General features: G+C 30.5%; 3 protein-coding genes across 3 annotated transcripts; 2 read left to right on the forward strand and 1 right to left on the reverse strand.

The window, feature by feature from the left end:
• Positions 1 to 273: 273 nt before the first annotated feature.
• On the forward strand, positions 274 to 3553 carry LOC134686378 (uncharacterized). The gene is made up of 5 exons (XM_063546046.1): positions 274 to 356; positions 863 to 1047; positions 1611 to 1736; positions 2442 to 2615; positions 3206 to 3553. The coding sequence occupies exons 1-5, from the start codon at positions 354 to 356 to the stop codon at positions 3414 to 3416; spliced, it is 699 nt and encodes a 232-aa protein (XP_063402116.1). The 5' UTR covers positions 274 to 353; the 3' UTR covers positions 3417 to 3553.
• Positions 3554 to 5796: 2243 nt separating this feature from the next.
• LOC134688212 (uncharacterized) lies at positions 5797 to 10024 on the reverse strand. The gene is made up of 5 exons (XM_063548691.1): positions 9891 to 10024; positions 9406 to 9554; positions 8481 to 8576; positions 7257 to 7439; positions 5797 to 6204 (listed from the first exon to the last, which is right to left on the reverse strand). Exons 1-5 carry the CDS (start codon positions 9891 to 9893, stop codon positions 5916 to 5918), a joined length of 720 nt encoding a protein of 239 aa, XP_063404761.1. The 5' UTR covers positions 9894 to 10024; the 3' UTR covers positions 5797 to 5915.
• A 62-nt stretch (positions 10025 to 10086) lies between these two features.
• On the forward strand, positions 10087 to 12970 carry LOC134688213 (uncharacterized). The gene is made up of 5 exons (XM_063548693.1): positions 10087 to 10184; positions 10434 to 10570; positions 10874 to 10975; positions 11284 to 11460; positions 11935 to 12970. Exons 2-5 carry the CDS (start codon positions 10434 to 10436, stop codon positions 12158 to 12160), a joined length of 642 nt encoding a protein of 213 aa, XP_063404763.1. The 5' UTR covers positions 10087 to 10184; the 3' UTR covers positions 12161 to 12970.
• The last annotated feature ends 2821 nt before the right edge of the window (positions 12971 to 15791 follow it).

Consider the following 15791-nt stretch of genomic DNA (forward strand, 5'->3'; position numbering starts at 1 on the left):
AATTTCCTCGTGCACCTTTTTCATTTTTTCCAGTTCTGAAATTAATTAAGTACTTTGTATTTATTATATTGTTTTTTGTTTTTGCATATTATAATGTAAAAATAAACTATATGTACTCTGCATGATGTCAAGGCATTGAACAAATAATCGTTTTTGTGACGTAACTTTTGTTATTTAACATGGCCTTAACACTTAGGAGTAATACATCACTGTATAACGTACAAATAAAAGAACGAATCAAAATCGTTGTTACAAATCGGTAGTAGTTAATTTCCTCGTTTATGCATATATAAATATCAAAATTTTCTAGTTTAGAAATCAGATTTAATTTTGACTTGATAAAAGAAATTATAATGGTAAGCTTTAATTTAAATCAAATTTTGTTTTACAAAAACAATACTTATATATTTAGAGAAAACGTATGATCATCTCTTAAGATGTCCTACGTGTATCTTCTTCTCTATGTAATGCACATAATGCAAAGATCGTTATGAAAGAAAAATAATTTTGAAAACAAAACTTTTGCAAATGAAAATTTTGAAGAAATTCATTTATTCTTAAATAATCTTAATAAATATAAGAAATTTAAGTTGAATTTACAAGAACTACACATTTATATATTATTATATTTATTTGTTTTCACTTTTTCATTAATTGTGGTTCGTTAATTTGAAACACGATGTCTTATCATTTTTATGAAGATACAAAAAAAAATGTTAGAATATATAAGCAATTTAAAAATTAATGCATTTTGATTTTCAAAGCATTTTATTCCTGTGACCTACACTTATTATTGTTGCATAGATAAATAAAAAGATGGCTGAAGGTAACCATTTAGTAAAATGTATTTTATTGCTCTCAGGTTCCACTTCAACTTTATATTGCTGTCATAGCTGTAACGCTTTCTTCTGCTCTCCCTGGTCCAAAAAAGGATAATAAATGGCAGCTCTGTCAGAAATACGACTTGTTGTATAAACAATGTCTACCACCATCGGACTGGATTTGTGATAAGAGTCAGATTCCAGAGACCTACGTTTCATTCAACATGTAAGTATACTCTTATCAAAATACAATACTATTGCGATAATTATAAATATAATGGCAGCACTTCTGAGAAAATAACAAAGGATTGATTTCACAAAATATTTAGTGTTCGGAGATACATGTAGGGTATTTTTGATAATTTTGATAAGTACTCCAATTACATTTCGATTATTTATGTCGGATCGGTTTTTCTCGATGCAATCGTCGAGGTCAATTCAAAGACCATTAAAACGTCAGTGAGCTGTAACAACAAAAAAGACAAAAAATGAAGGTCAAGGATCAGAATTCACAAAATTGCTTAAATTAAGACTCAAACAAGTATCAATTAAAGTTACAATCGCTAGCTTTTATATTTCATATTTTTTAATGCAGAATATTTTGTAGATGTGTCAAATTATATTCCCGTTTTACACCACATAGATAATCTTACCGCTTTATACAATAAAAAATCATAGAAAAAGTCAAAGAATTTCAAATGTGATTGCACCATACTAATTCATGAGATATAATAAATGCATGTGTATTTGTAAACATTTAATTTACATTCATCTTTCTCTCTCTTACAGCCGTAAAGCAATGGATCTCTCAGATAGAGGTTTTGTGAATTTCTTAAAACACAGCAGAGAATGCAATGGTGTCTCAAAACACGTATTCTCTAAACAAGATAAAATGGAGGATATCAGAGGAGCTGGGTAAATAAATTTAAAATAGAGAATTTGCTTTCCTAACGGTCAAGTAAGCACTGACGACTTTATAATGTTATCTTCAAACGGACCGGTCAGAGTGCATATGTGTTTTTGTACAGAGCTATCACCGTTTAGTGTTATGAATTACCTAAACAAATAATCAACCTATCAACAAAATGTATTGTTTGCAGGCTGGTTGGTTGGTACGAAATAAATACTAACACATCACAAATTAAGTTTAGATATTTTTCTGGGAAATTTTAAGAAATATGGATGATCGTTTGAATTTTAAATTAGTTGTATATCAATTTAAAACTATTTGGTTTAAATAAAACTGTCAATACTTAAAGGGTCAAATATTTAAGAGATATAAACAGTGAAGATTGTGGGGTAAAACGTATTACATGATAATTTCAATGATAAATTTATAGTTATGTGTATGTGTTGTGTTGTTGATAACGATCAAAGCAAACAAAAGACAAGGCGACATGCTCTCTGATTAAATTGAGAATGAAGATGGGGAATAAGTCAAATAGATCACAACCCAACCAAAGAGCAGACAACTCTTTAATCTTCTTTCTTGTTTAATATGATATTAAAAAACAAATTTCACCATCTGTTAAAACCTATCAACACTTACATCTCAATTATTGAAACATCTACATTAGATTTATATCAAATTGTCACAATATTTTAATATGTTTTTTACAGAGCGAATGTGGCTAGAGTCCATAAATTTCCTATGTGCAGAGAAGTGAAGACGCTTGTTACCCATGTTTATAGACCATTCTATAACGCAATAACTGATGTCAAAACAGGCTCTGAAATTTGTGAAGTTGTTTTAAGCGACAGAGCCCAAATTGTTTATAAAGTGGAGTGTTTAGGGTAAGTGAAGTTCTTAGACGCAACTATATCATTCTGTTATACAAAAGTAGGACTATGATCCAACAATCAGGTTTAGAATATAAGAAATGTTTGTGCTTTGGTTGCATGTGTGATTGGTTGCTGTCTAACGGAGTATAAACCACACCAGATTTTATTCATAAGAAAATAAGACTAAAAACCGCTAAACATTTCTGAAATACAATGTAACCAGCCAAAACAAAACTCTTACGATAGAAATAATTTGTTTATCATCTTTATATTTTTGAATTACAAGTGTTCACACGCAAAACTGTTTTAATTCCCTAACATGGTGTGCCTGTATCATGTTAGTCTGTACGAACTGTTTGTCTATTGTACTTTATTTATACGAGTCGGATGGAAATGGTTGGAGCTTAATAATGTACTATCTTATATTTTCGACATTTCACTTAACGTATAAAGTAACGGTTTTTCGCTTCTCATTGTTATTTGTTTTTTGTCTCATTAGGGTGTACCCTACTTCTGGTTTTATTCATTCCAATTCCAAGCGAATTATAGCTCCTGCTTCACATGAAGTTATTTTGCTTATTTTGTTATTATTTATTTTACAGTCATAAGAGAACAACAAAATGTAGATTTCACTATGCACCACAAAAAGATTATTACTGCCGACCAACCAATTACGTCACAAGAACCATGGTTATTTTATGCCCCAGCGACAATGGAATATTAACCTACCACGTTGAGAAGATCCCAACAGCCTGTAGTTGTGTAAAGGTTGGATGTGACGATACATTCCCCCTCAAAAAACTTCTCCATTAGTGAAGGAACAGTATTAAGTCACTAACAAGGGCATGTGCAATATATTTCATCCTCATCATTTATGTGTATTGTCTTTAATGTTTATGTCTACTTACAAACAACAACAATAATATTGAATAAAAAATAGATTTAAAATTTGTACTTCTATTATTGGTTATAAATAACAACGACTAGGTAATTAGTGTTCTGTAGATTTTTTTTATTGTATGTTTCTAAAATGTGGTCGGTATTTCCTAACATTTACCAATGCAACATGAGTAGCAGGATCTGCCAACGTTTCTGTAACACCGGAAACCACCTCCGGTTTTTTGTTGGTTTCTTGATGTTCAGTTTATCTATATATTTTCTATGTTGTACTTTGCGTATGATGGTTGTGTTTCGTCGTGTTCTATTTCATGAAATGGCATAGACAATTTGACAATCATTTCGACTTGTGATATAAGGATAAAAAGATGTAGTATGATTGACAATGAGATCAAAATGATATAGAAGTTTACAACTATAGGTCACAGTACGAACTTAAACAACAAATATAATATACAGCAACAAACTAAAACCACTGAATTACAGTCTTATGATTTGAGATATAAAAATGAGGGGTTATACGTGTTTACGGGCACCCAACCCTCCCCTACCCTGAAACAGTGTGAAACAACACAATGTATGAGCGATATACTATAAAAACTAGTTGAAAATGGCTACAAAGAAAAAGAATACGATACAGGATATTTCTAAATCCCCACAGTAAAAAAGACGCGATGTAAATGAACTAGTGTGGATTATTTTAGTCACTGAAACATTGATAACGTGTTGTTAAATACTTGATAAGAACAACATGTAATATACTAGGTAACTGTGATCGAAAGAATAGTAACATAACTAATCAATCAAATGTATAAAGAAAAAGATAAAATACAAGTAAATGTACTTCTGTCAATTTGTTTTGAATACTGTTTGCATTGTAAATACACCAACACATGGAAGTTTCTAACGACCTTGACTGGCTATACTGAGCCCTCAAACGGTTGGAAAATACATTTAAAACATCTTACAGTAACATTTAGAAGTGGCTTTTATGTACATCGGTTATTTGACAAATAGGTGGATTTTTATTAACTTATCTAGACTAAGGTTGCCCTTTGTTTATGTGTTGCATATCTGTTTTTTGTTCATTTTTTTACCTAAATAAGGCCGTTAGTTTTCTCGTTTGAATTGATTTACATTGTCTTATCGGGGCCTTTTATAGCTGACTATGCGGTATGGGCTTTGCTCATTGTTGATACCGTACGGTGACCTATAGTTGTTAATGTTTGTGTCATTTTGGTCTTTTGTGGATAGTTGTCTCATTGGCAATCATACCACATCTTCTTTTTTATAAGTATATATCACGAGTCTGTCGATTAAATACAACTTATCAGACGCTAGTATATAAAATGAGTATACTACAACATGAGACTAAAACAAGAATTTGTTCGATTTGACTCAATATAGGATTACGTGCATCGGTTATACGTTAAACGTAATTTTTACGCAAGTAGAAAAATAAGGTTTTACACATGAATTGCTTACAAATCGTGTGTTCCTTTCTTTCACAATCGCATTTAATGGGTTCGTGTTGTTTAATATTGAGTGATCTACACAGACAATTTTCATTTACATCAATTTCACATGAATTCAAATTCATGTGAATCTCACGTGAATTTCACCTCAAACGAGCTTATACGTGAAACTCGCGTGAAATCAGTTTATGTGAGTACATGTATCACATGAATCTCATGTGAAATTCACATGAACTTCACATGAAAATTACATGAAATTTGTTCACGTGAAATTCAAATGAATTTTTAAAATAAGGTATTCCAAACAACATCTAAATTTTTAAATTTAAGTAAAATCATGAAAAATACCAATATTTTTTTTGGAAAAGAAAGTTTCACGTGAGTATCATGTATAATGTCGTTTGAGGTGAATCTCACATGAAATTTTTCACGTGAATTTCATGTGAGATTCATGTGAAATTCACGTGAGCAAATTTTGCCTGTGTATGCAAGGTTCGCCGTTAACTTAGTTTTCTTTCGTCTAAATTATTTTTGCCTCGGTATTGTGCGAATTTTTTAATTGTAAGATTTTTTGATTGCTTTCTTGAAAACTTATTTTTCTTCCATATTAGGAGTATTCCATGTCAGTGAACTATTAAAGAAATGACTGTCCGTAACACACTCGAAGTCTGTTAAAACACTGATATAGACGTGTGAGTTATGGGATGTCACTGTCGTCCTGTACAGATGTCATTAATTATCATTAGTGTTTTTTTTATGGTGATAAAAATTATCATATGTATATTTAACTTAGCACTTCAAAGATTAAATGACTTTAATAGTTTTAATACAAATTTATTTATGAACCAATACCTTAACAATAACATAACAAAATGAAAAAGCACATAGCGAAACTTTGTAAAACATAAATATCACAGTCAGTTATATTGTCTTCTGATTTTCAAAACAAGCCTGGACTTTTTCTTACTATTTGTTTTGGTCTTATTTCTTGGACGTGTACGGGTCCCTGTCTGATACCACGATTGTTAAAGGGACCAGCAACTTCTCCTGTTAAACATTTGACTTTAACACAACTACAAGCTGTTGATACTTTTTCTTTGTAATACTGCAATCCAGTTAATGGGCAGTCAATAAGCATGGTTCTGTACACAAAATTTGTTGGTCTACAAAAATATTGCTTAAACACCCCATAGTCGAATCTACAGTAGTTGTTCTGTTTTCTCTCATCTCTGAAAAAAATTAAACGTTAACTTTCAATTAAAAAATAATAAAAACAAAACCGTTAAATACTCGGTTTGTTCATGTATCGTTTGCTATATCGTTATAATAAAAATCTTATATTTTAAATTAATGCCAAATTTTCAGGACTGTTTTTTTGTTTTTTGTTGTTGACTTATGTATCATTTAACTTGGATGTTCATAGGAATATATACACAAGAACTACACAATTATAAATAATAATAATAAAAAAAAATATAATAATAATTAAAAAAAAAAAAAAAACCCAGAACGCCCGATAGACATGTCGCCACCAAGTATCATAAATTGCATTGCGAACATTTAAAAAAAAACAACACTTAATTTTTAACCAACAAAAGATTAAAATACTTTAGCTAATTCTCAAAATAAAAATAAAATGCCTATAAATACACAATTTAAACAATTCCAGTAACGTGAAATCTTGAATAACAGAAGGGAAAATTGTCAAAAGATTATAGACCCATACACTAACACCTGTAAGTTGTTTGGCTAGCTTGAAATATATTACACAATTTGTACTTTCAAGCGTTAATGAAAGCAGATGTATTACAGAAATAAGAGTGACATTACTTTTCTAATTAGGACAAGGATGAAACCCGAATAAGTAAACAGCCCGTCAAACCAACATTCTAAATAATTTGGTAACTTGTAAAGTAGATCTGTTAATGATCTCTAGGTATGAAGCCGACAGGTCAGTCAGAACAGAGAGACAACGAAATACCATTATAACTCCGGACTAAACAGAATTATGGAAACTTAGCAAAGATATTATAAGTTTTGGTATTGAATATTTTTGTAAGTATTTGAATGACCACTGGACGTTAGTTTAGAACCAATCAGCGTATATTTGCCTGGATAACTTTGCAATCAAATTGTCCGGTGAAGTTCAGATGGGGATATTTTATATCAGCAATCAAATACGACTAGTATGGCTTAGTTGCTTTTCACGCCTCACGCTTCACGTTAGATAAATATTATGTAGTTTATATATCAAATGATGAAATACAGTTTATTATCTTACCCGTTGTAACAGTCCGTCCTGTATATTTTCTGTACATTTCTATCAGGGCCATTGAGAATAACCTGGCATACCTCAAAGCCTTCCGGTAATCCAGTCAGCTCATGATATACTGTTTTGTTTATATATGCAATCGGTACCTTAACTTCACGACAAACTGGTTTCTTTACGTAATCTATTTTTTCCCTGAAATATAAATATATATTTACATTGAAACAATGTATTTATTGCCAACTGACTTTGAAAACTACTATTTAGCGATAATATATATATATATATATATATATATAAGTACGTCTGAGTCAGGCGAGGGAAGAACCAAAAATTTGCGAAAGCAAATTTACAGATCTAACATTGTTGGGTTGATGTTTAGACGAGTTGTATATATATATATATATGGATACATCTGTTGTAGAGTTGTCACTGACTCAGACGTACTTATAAATATAATTATTTTCTGTGACTGTATCTTGCATTAGTTTGTAGGATCATTTACTATAGATAATTGAGCTGATCTGTAACAATAACATCTCCATGCCTTATATATCATGTACTGTAGTACGCCGCTAGATTAAAACTGACGAGGAAATACATCTTGTGGAACTATGCACACACGGCCACCAAAAGCTTTATTTTTGTGAAGCCTAGGTGGTCGTGTGGTCTAGCGGGACGACTGCAGTGCAGGCGATTTGGTGTCTAGATATCACAGTAGCATGGGTTCGAATCCCTGCCAGGGAAGAACAAAAAATTTGCGAAAGCAAATTTACAGATCTAACATTGTTGGGTTGATGTTTAGACGAGATGTATATATATATATATATCTATTTTAAAATACATATCCGCGTAAATTTATCAAAAATAAAGATAGGAAATTAATTTAATTATCGTTCAACATATTGATTAATTGATGATGTGCGAAATTTGGATTGCAACTGTAAAATTGAGGTATATTCGATAAGGTCATGGAGCAGACCACCTACAAACTCCCTTAACAATCTGAGAATAAAAATAATCGCCGTTTTGCATAGTTCCACAAGATGTATTTTAGAAAAGAAAATGTAGATACAGTGCCTCTTAAGTAAACTTTGGATGCCTTTTTGTCTTATTTTATTACTGTACGATGCATATTATGTAGTTTGTATTTAACTTTGTTGACTATGTAAAATTAAAAAAAAAATGAAGTAAATAAATCAAAAATATCTTTAAAAAAGTTGAAATGATAATTACCCATATGGAGCAGGATCTCCTAAACACTCACTGCATGACTTTATATAGTGGATAAATGATCCGTCACTCTGGGACAATTTCTGTCTCAATCCACGCCTATTACACAGAGAAAAAAAAAGAAAACAATTAAATTGAATACAACAATAATTATGATTTATATCAATATATGATTAAAAGCATTATGATTAAAATACTGTCTTCAGTTTTAATTATAAATTAAAAAAAAAATGCATTGCTTTTTATTTGAAGATGATTGATTTCTCAGTAAAATGTAAAAAATTACCGCGGTGTCTTAAAAATGTAAAAATTACTGTCGTGTCTTTAAAATAGAAAAAATAATGACGTGTCTTTAAAATGTGAAACTTACGGCGGTGTCTTTAAAATGTAAAACTTATTTGCGTGTCTTTAAAATGTAAAACTTACTTGCGTGTCTTTAAACTGTAAAACTTACTTGCGTGTCGTTAAAATGTAAAACTTAAGGCGGTGACTTTAAAATGTGAAACTTACTGCGGTGTCTTTAAAATGTAAAACTTACTTGCGTGTCTTTAAAATGTAAAACTTACTTGCGTGTCTTTAAGCTGTAATACTTACTTGCGTGTCGTTAAAATGTAAAACTTACTGCGTTTTTTTAAACTGTAAAACTTACTTGCGTGTCTTTATTAAAAATGTAAAACTTACTGCGGTGTCTTTAAAATGTAAAAATTACTAACGTATGTTTAAAATTTAAAACGTGTTTGCGTGTCTTTGAAATATTATTATACCATAGAAATACACGATATAGAATACATAATATAGCAAAAGAACAAATATATAAAAAAATAAAAAAATATGTAAGTTGAAAACTTATTTTTTTGTAAGTCTATTCTATGGTGCATATCTTCGTGTGTATGAAAAGAAAAAAGAAAAACTCAGAGGAACTACTTACATATCTAGTGGTGAATAACCAGCTGGTTTATCACAGATCCAGCTCCTGTGTGGCAGACACTGGTCATACAAATACTTGTAGTTAGTACATACATCCATGGGTACGCCCGACACATAGGCAATGATGGCACAAGTCAGTAGTAGTTTTAACTAAAAAAAATATAATGATTATTTTTTATGCTGACTTTTTCAGAAAGACATTTTAGATTTGTATGCCAATTGATCCTATTGCGGTTTAAACAGTAAAATTTGTGAAATACATGTACGGTATAAGGTTTGAATTAAGAAATGATAATAATAAAAAACAAAAGCACTTTTGAAGAATTAGCACAAAAAGCGTTTTTGAAATAATAAATGTAACAGTTCTACCTAAACAGAGGGATTTATTATTTATCAATTATTCAAAACTTTGTAAGATTTGATATTTTAATGGAAAACAATCTTTGAAATAAATGAATTCAAATATAACGAATTTCATTGACTTACCATTTTTAGCAGTGGTCACTTTAAGCAAATTTAAGACGTTTTGATATAAATGGTCAAGTGTAGTCTTTATATAGCATAAAGGTTGACAAATGGTGTCTTTCATTTGACAATGATGATGAATTAGCTTACGTACATCACGGACAATGGCCATACTGACGTAGGTCCTTAGGTCAAACTATAACATACTGGTCAGCGATTGGTCAGTATGTATATATCCTTGTCGCCTAGATTTGTGTATATATAGAAACAAGATACTGGTGGTAAGCAGAACCTAGAAGAGACACAAGAAATAAGGTAAACTATTCTATTCTACTTCATTTTCGACAAAGGCCAAACATTATAAAGAGTTTCAAAAAAGAGATTTATACGTTTTACTTTATCGCTTCAACTAGGGATTTAATGCAAAATTGCTTTATCAAATCAGGTTAAATATTGCACAATATAGTTAAGCAAAATAAGCCCTTTAAATTTCTAACCCACGGCTTCAGATTGCCGTCAAATCAACGTTTCATATATAAATAATGTGTTCATTATTGTTTTTAGATGAAACATAGTCTATTTTTCCTTGCTGTATTACCATGTGTGTTTGGAATATTTGGAAAGAAATGTGTTGTTGATCCGATAGAAAACAGATGGCCGGACATGGGAAAGATATGTCATGATCCGTTAGAATATAATCAGTAAGTATACATTTTTAAAAAGTTGTTTATATTGTAAAATGCACGAATTCAAAATTCTACGCAAAAATCTCTAAATCGTTGCAGTTGGATATTGTCTATTCAAATTGCACTATTATTATCAAACGGTCGTAATTTTAAGAAAAGTAAGAGATGTATTATGCTTATATGCCGAATACACTTCAAACACATAAGCACAATAATTGAACGAAACAAAACTATTTTTTTCTTATATAAGCTCGGAATATTATCTTGTCTTTTTGTTATATAGCACAGTGAATAAATGCCCTTTTTCTCTTTATTCAGTATTGCTATAGAACAGGCTATAATAGATGATCCAGAAATCCAGATATATTTACAAGATGCCAGTAGAATATACCAACCAGCTGTTCCTTATGATGACCCTCAGTAAGTATATACCTATTCAATTTTGCATACTGTCAGATTTTTTTAAAACATAATAATTTTCATAGAGTGGTAAACCAAATGACAAATTAATATTCTGCATCCAGATTTTCAGCATACCCTTTAGTGTTAAATCTTGAAAAAAGCAATAGATAGCGTCGAAAAACTATATATAAATGTTCACAAAAAATAGTTTGAGTCAGTAAAAAAACAACAATGAATTAATAGATAACTGTAGTACCCTTTTTAGCAATGCTACATTTATACATCTCATACATGAATGATAAATTGATAACTTTTTGTCTTTTTAGTATCTGCCCCCTTGATATTGGAAATCCCAGTGGACCACAGATTGTAGAATGTGGCAGTATATGTCCCAGCTCTTACACTAACCTTACAACAGTTTGGTATGAGTACGAACCAGGAAGGACAACCATGTGTAACGTTATGAGACCATGGCAGCAAATTGTTTATTATATGCAATGCGGGTAAGTGTACTATGAATGACACATTTTTGTTTAGGGGCAAGCAGATGCAGTCTCCGGGTGCTGGTTTGTTTTGTTGCATTGAAGACCCATTGGTGGCCTTTGGCTTTTTTTGCTCTTTGATTGTGTTGTTGTCTCTTTCATATATTCCCCATTTCCATTCTCAATTTAATTTACAAAATAAGTAAGGAAATACCAATGATTAAAGCAAATAAGTTTTAATACAACGACATTACTATACATGACAGGCAAAGGTATAAATATGATGCAATAAAAATTGATATGCTAAAATATTCAGAAATTTTAAATTTAATGTGTTAGCTAAAACCTTTCTTGCAAATCTAAAAAAAAAAAATTTTTTTTAGTATAAATAATCTCTATGTCTAGAAATCTGATGTATAACAGAGTTCTTCGCAACAATGCATTTATATACAATATTCACTTCCAGACAATAATTATATTTCTATTTCATTTTAGAACCAAATATCCACTGGTTGATGGTATGGATAACTCGTTCCAATGTGTACCAGAAGATATCATCAGACGTAAAATAGCTGTGTATTGTCCGAATATTGTACCACAATGTAGAAAAATGGATATTGATTTACCACAACACTGTGCTGCCAGCAAATTTCAATGTAGACAGAAAAAGGTTTCACAGCAATCAAAATTGGACAATCTTTTTGCTTCTTTTGGTTGGTAACATCGATGAAGAGTGATTCGTTTTACTAGACACATCAATCTGACTTTCATTTTAAGTTATCTGTGATTATATAATACATGTTAAAGGTTTTTGTTTAACTATTTGTTGGTACCAATATTTAATAATAAAATGTTTTAAAAAATAATGTCGTAGTCTTATATAATCCATATTATTTTTGTAATCAAACTTGTGACTTTTTGATGAGATATACAAATGCTGTAAAATACATTCAAGATAAAAAAAAAATATGGAAAATGTAAATAATAAATAAAAAAAGAAGCTCTGATATGATAACCATTTTTTTTCTCTCACATTAACGCTGACGAATGTATATTGTAAGACTTGTTTTTTGAATTGTAACGTATATTCAAGTTTGTAAATATACAGAACTAAATAACCCCAAGAATGTCGACCTATTAGGTGATGCGTTATAATAAATTAGCTTTGCACCATAAGTGCATGCTAACATGGTACATATTCAATACACGAATTTGAACAGAAAGGTATTCATTCTAGAATGAAAACTTTTCGAGAGTTTTGCAAATCTAAGCCATTTTTTAAATGTCTCATTTAACATCTTGGACTATTCATAATCTTTTCTCTTCACTCTTTGCTGAACCAACATTTTTCCTGTATTATTTTGACGTACATTTCAAATTTGTTATTGTATAAATGAATAATTCATCACCGTAAACAAGTTGAGTACCTTTCGCTTTACGTTCTAACATTAATCTTTTTTTATAATGTAACAAATTGTCACAACACATTTGTACCTTTGTTCCAAAAATAAAAAAAACAAGGTTAACATTGTGACATATTTATATGTATTAAATTATATGTCAAGTAAAACTTGGTCTGTTGGATTACAACTCTTCTATCAAACACATTTACGTCACATCTAAAACAATCATTACAATTTCGTAGATACCGTAACAAAATAGATATGCACTTGTTGTTCAGTGATGTCGTCCGACCTACCGTTGAGAATTGATAGGAAGTCAAATATGTCTACTATATATAAATGCAATTTTTAATGATCTTTAATGGAAGCGCTAACAACTAAAAATATAGGTAGAAAGTTATGCAGAAAGAAAAGATGTGTAAACCATCTATAAAGAAATCGAAATTGAGAGTAATATTTTGGAATCCTAGGAATCTACAAATATAGATAGCGATAATTGTAAATATGAAGAAGTCCTATCACACATCTATATTTTAGTTGAAAGAGCATAGTACAGTAGGGAAGACTGAATGTATAAAAAAATATAATTAGAGGCATAATAGAAGGAAAGTGAAACCCTGTTTTTACAAAAAAAATACCTTCGAAATAATATCTAGTCAAAATCCATCAACCTCCTGACGTAAATACGAGACGCTACAGTTTTGAAATGCTCCAGATTTAAGTACCAATTTTACATCAATTTTAAGCAACTCTGACACAATGTGATTATGCGCCCACTGTATACAAATTAGAGAGGAGTACATAGTTACTGATATGACAATTACGGAAAAGTGAAGGGACCTATATTAACAAAGAATCAGCAACATAAAATGATCAATAGATAAATAATGTGAAAAATCCAGAATTGGAGTGATCTTAAACGAAAAAGTAACAAAATACAACTGTATATACAGATGATGATAGGATAAGAAGAATATAAAAAATGAAGTTTCAAATATGATTGCTAGTACAGCAGAAAAAAAACCCTAAAAAATCCAAAACACCCAGACGAGACCACTAGCGAAAGAGAATGGCATCAGAAAGGAAACAGAAACCACAGATACAGAAGAAATACATGAAAGTGAAATAACGGAAAACTATTAAATCATAATTATTTGGTACAAACTGAAATGAATGAGATAAAGCAGGCAATAATTTATCATGATGCGAACAGTAGCAAAGCAATGTGAAAATATATATACATACCGAAACGATAAAATGTAAAATGTATATAAAAAATACTGACCACAAAGGCAAATAAAAAAGGGGATGTTTATATCATTAATATATTTATTAAGAATAAAGCAACATAATTTGGCACTCACTACCAAAACGAAAAAAAAAAGATGGACGATTTTTTACAATTCTGTATGATCTTGAATGCAGATACATGTACGTACATGTAACAAGAAAAACCTGAATTGAAAAAAAACCCCAAAAAACCCAACCTAATCACAGATAAATCAAAAAGAAGCAATATGATCAGAAAATAAAGTATAAGCTGTTTAATCGCTAAGAAAATAAGATGAGGAATCCCGATAATCTGCTTTAAAACATCTTAGAGTATAGAAAAATGGACAGAAAACGCTATTTGAGATGAAGAATACCTGTTAAATTCCATTTACACAGTCTAAATGAAAGCTTTTTAGAAAATACCGTCTAGTTGTTTAAGATACCATTATACTCATGAGGTAGCACAATACAATTTGTTTTAAATCCCAATCAGACAACTTTAAACTGATGTAATTCATTTTATCCTTCTTTGAATGTTATTAATGAGGTACCCTAAATAGTTATCAAAAGTACCAGGATTATAATTTTATACGCCAGACGCGCGTTTCGTCTACATAAGACTCATCAGTGACGCTCAGATCAAAATAGTTAAAAAGCCAAATAAATACAAAGTTGAAGAGCATTGAGGATCCAAAATTCCAAAAAGTTGTGCCAAATACGGCTAAGGTAATCTACTCCTGGGGTAAGAAAATTCTTAGTTTTTCGAAAAATTCAATGTTTTGTAAACAGAAAATTTATAAAAAATTACCATATGATTGATATTCATGTCAACACCGAAGTGCTGACTACTGGGCTGGTGATACCCTCGGGGACGAAACGTCCACCAGCAGTGGCATCGACCCCTAAGAAAGAAGAGAGACTAATCTTTCAAATTGTGATATTTCGTTATGATATAATTATTACATAATAAATTGTTATGTACGTTATTAGTTACTATATTGTGATGTCCACACCTGAATGAACTCAGTTTCTGTGTTATTCATAGCATCCAAAAATAATTTATAGATTCTTGTACAACACATCTTGACCTCCAATACCGTGTCCCAAAACATCAATAAAACATATTTTATACCCAATTAAATTCAGTGATGTCTTATTAATTGAGGTTTCAAACTTCATTGGAGGTTTATGAGAGAATGAAATAGAATAGGAAAAATCTGACACATTATTATGGAGGTCAAACTGTGTTGAACAAGAATCTTTAAAAAATAGTTTGGTTCGATACTACAATTTACTGTACTATTACTTACACAATTCTATATTAATATTAATATTCTTGTAATTGTAAATAACATAATTAAAAACCTAATCTCGATTTACATCCAATTTTTATTAGAAGTTAACAAATTTTGTGGCGATGATACATTCGTGTGACGCACAGTTTGTAATTCTATTTTGCTGTTTTGTGTTCTCCGGAATTATTTTAAGTATTTCTTGTTATTTTGTAGTTACCATGTCGAAATGTACTATTATATTATTCATTTATGTATTTCTGTGTCCTGAGTATTCCTGATTTATTTCTACTGTAGTGCTGTCATGCATGCAATGTTGTTATTTTAGCGGTATATTTTACATTGTCATAAAGCGCGAGGTTTGGCTAGCCACAAAACCAGGTTC

This window comes from Mytilus trossulus, chromosome 10 (assembly GCF_036588685.1).
Source record: "Mytilus trossulus isolate FHL-02 chromosome 10, PNRI_Mtr1.1.1.hap1, whole genome shotgun sequence".
NCBI classification, from domain to species: domain Eukaryota; kingdom Metazoa; phylum Mollusca; class Bivalvia; order Mytilida; family Mytilidae; genus Mytilus; species Mytilus trossulus.